Source organism: Sinocyclocheilus grahami, unplaced genomic scaffold, assembly GCF_001515645.1.
Source record: "Sinocyclocheilus grahami isolate Dianchi unplaced genomic scaffold, SAMN03320097.WGS_v1.1 scaffold1592.1, whole genome shotgun sequence".
NCBI lineage: Eukaryota > Metazoa > Chordata > Actinopteri > Cypriniformes > Cyprinidae > Sinocyclocheilus > Sinocyclocheilus grahami.
In genome coordinates this window covers 121286-122603 of record NW_015506771.1, presented here as the reverse complement: position 1 = coordinate 122603, position 1318 = coordinate 121286, and the positions used below count along the sequence as shown (strand labels likewise).

The window sequence follows — 1318 nt, the reverse complement described above, 5'->3', positions numbered from 1 at the left end:
CACTAAACATTTCCTGTAATACCCAAAATGTGCTACAATGCGCTATAAGTAAACTACAAGTAAACTGCACTGATCTTCAGTTGTTCTGCAGTTATACAACAGATTACAAGCATACTTATGGGTGTATATTATTAAATGGATAGTCTTCCCAAAAATTAAAATTCTGTCATCACTTACTCACCCTCATAAAACATCATCTATTTGTCATGTATCTAAGCGGTTTCTTCTTTCTTTTTAACTATCTTTTGTATTTATTTATTTTTTTAGGACGACACTGCCTCGAAAATGAGTCGCCATGACAAGAGAGATAATGAGGGCACTGCCTCGTCATCTGCTGGATCCAGCTGTGTATCTATAAAGAGTGATAAATCAATGGATTTTCCTGCTAACTTAAATGAAGAAACAGTGACCTCTGACCCCAGGTAAAACAGTTTTTTTTTTTTCAACTTTCCTAAACAGCCAAATCCCATGCAGTTTTCAAAAAAAATCTATTGATCTATTGAACACTTGACTGAATCCTGTTAACCCATCCTCGCTTTTATATATATTTTAAAAAGTAATCTTTACTATACCTTTACTCTTCTCTATCCTGTACTGTTCTAGCCTGAACAAGTTCTCAGTCTCCCTAAGGCACTGTCTCCGCTGTCTCCCCCTGTTCACCCAAAAATAAAAACTAAGTCATCATTTACTCACCCTGGTGCTCTTCTAATGACGTATGCCCCTCTTTCTTTCCGGACCACAAAAATTTATTTTCTAAAAATGTCCCCTGTAAATCATGAATCATGATTTAAGAAACTCAATGAAATAACACTACATGTAAACCAAAAACAATGTATGAAATAACTTGCTGAAGTGGCTTTCAAACAGCTGATGAAGGGCAATGTGATGTTCTATGAGGAGGACCTGATTGAGAGCGGCATAGACGTGACTGACGCCTCAGTGTATTCTGGGATTTGCACTGAGATTTTTAAGGAGGAATCTGTGATTCATCAGAGGAAAGTCTACAGCTTCATTCATCTGAGCATTCAGGAGTTTCTCGCTGCTTTCTATGTGCTTTACTGCTATTTAACAAAGAATGTGGAGCCACTGCATGAATTCAGATCTTACAGATCTGATGAAGACTCTCTGTATAATCTACTAAGATCAGCAGTAATTAAAGCACTCCAGAGTGAGAATGGAGAGCTGGATCTGTTCCTGCGGTTCCTGCTGGGCGTCTCACTGGAGTCCAATCAAAGACTCTTACAGGATCTACTGACACACACAGAGAACAGCTCCGAGAGCATCAGGAGAACCACACAGTACATTAAAGAGAAGATCA

At 38.4% G+C, this 1318-nt stretch overlaps 1 protein-coding gene across 1 annotated transcript in view; it reads left to right on the top strand.

Annotated features, from left to right (window-relative positions):
* Nucleotides 1-285: 285 nt before the first annotated feature.
* LOC107571412 (tripartite motif-containing protein 60-like) overlaps nucleotides 286-1318 on the top strand; it is a 10315-nt gene continuing 9282 nt past the window's right edge. The window contains exons 1-2 of the mRNA XM_016257736.1: nucleotides 286-348; nucleotides 868-1050. Of these exons, the coding sequence (XP_016113222.1) occupies nucleotides 286-348; nucleotides 868-1050 (246 nt within the window). The remainder of the gene's footprint in view (nucleotides 349-867; nucleotides 1051-1318) is intronic.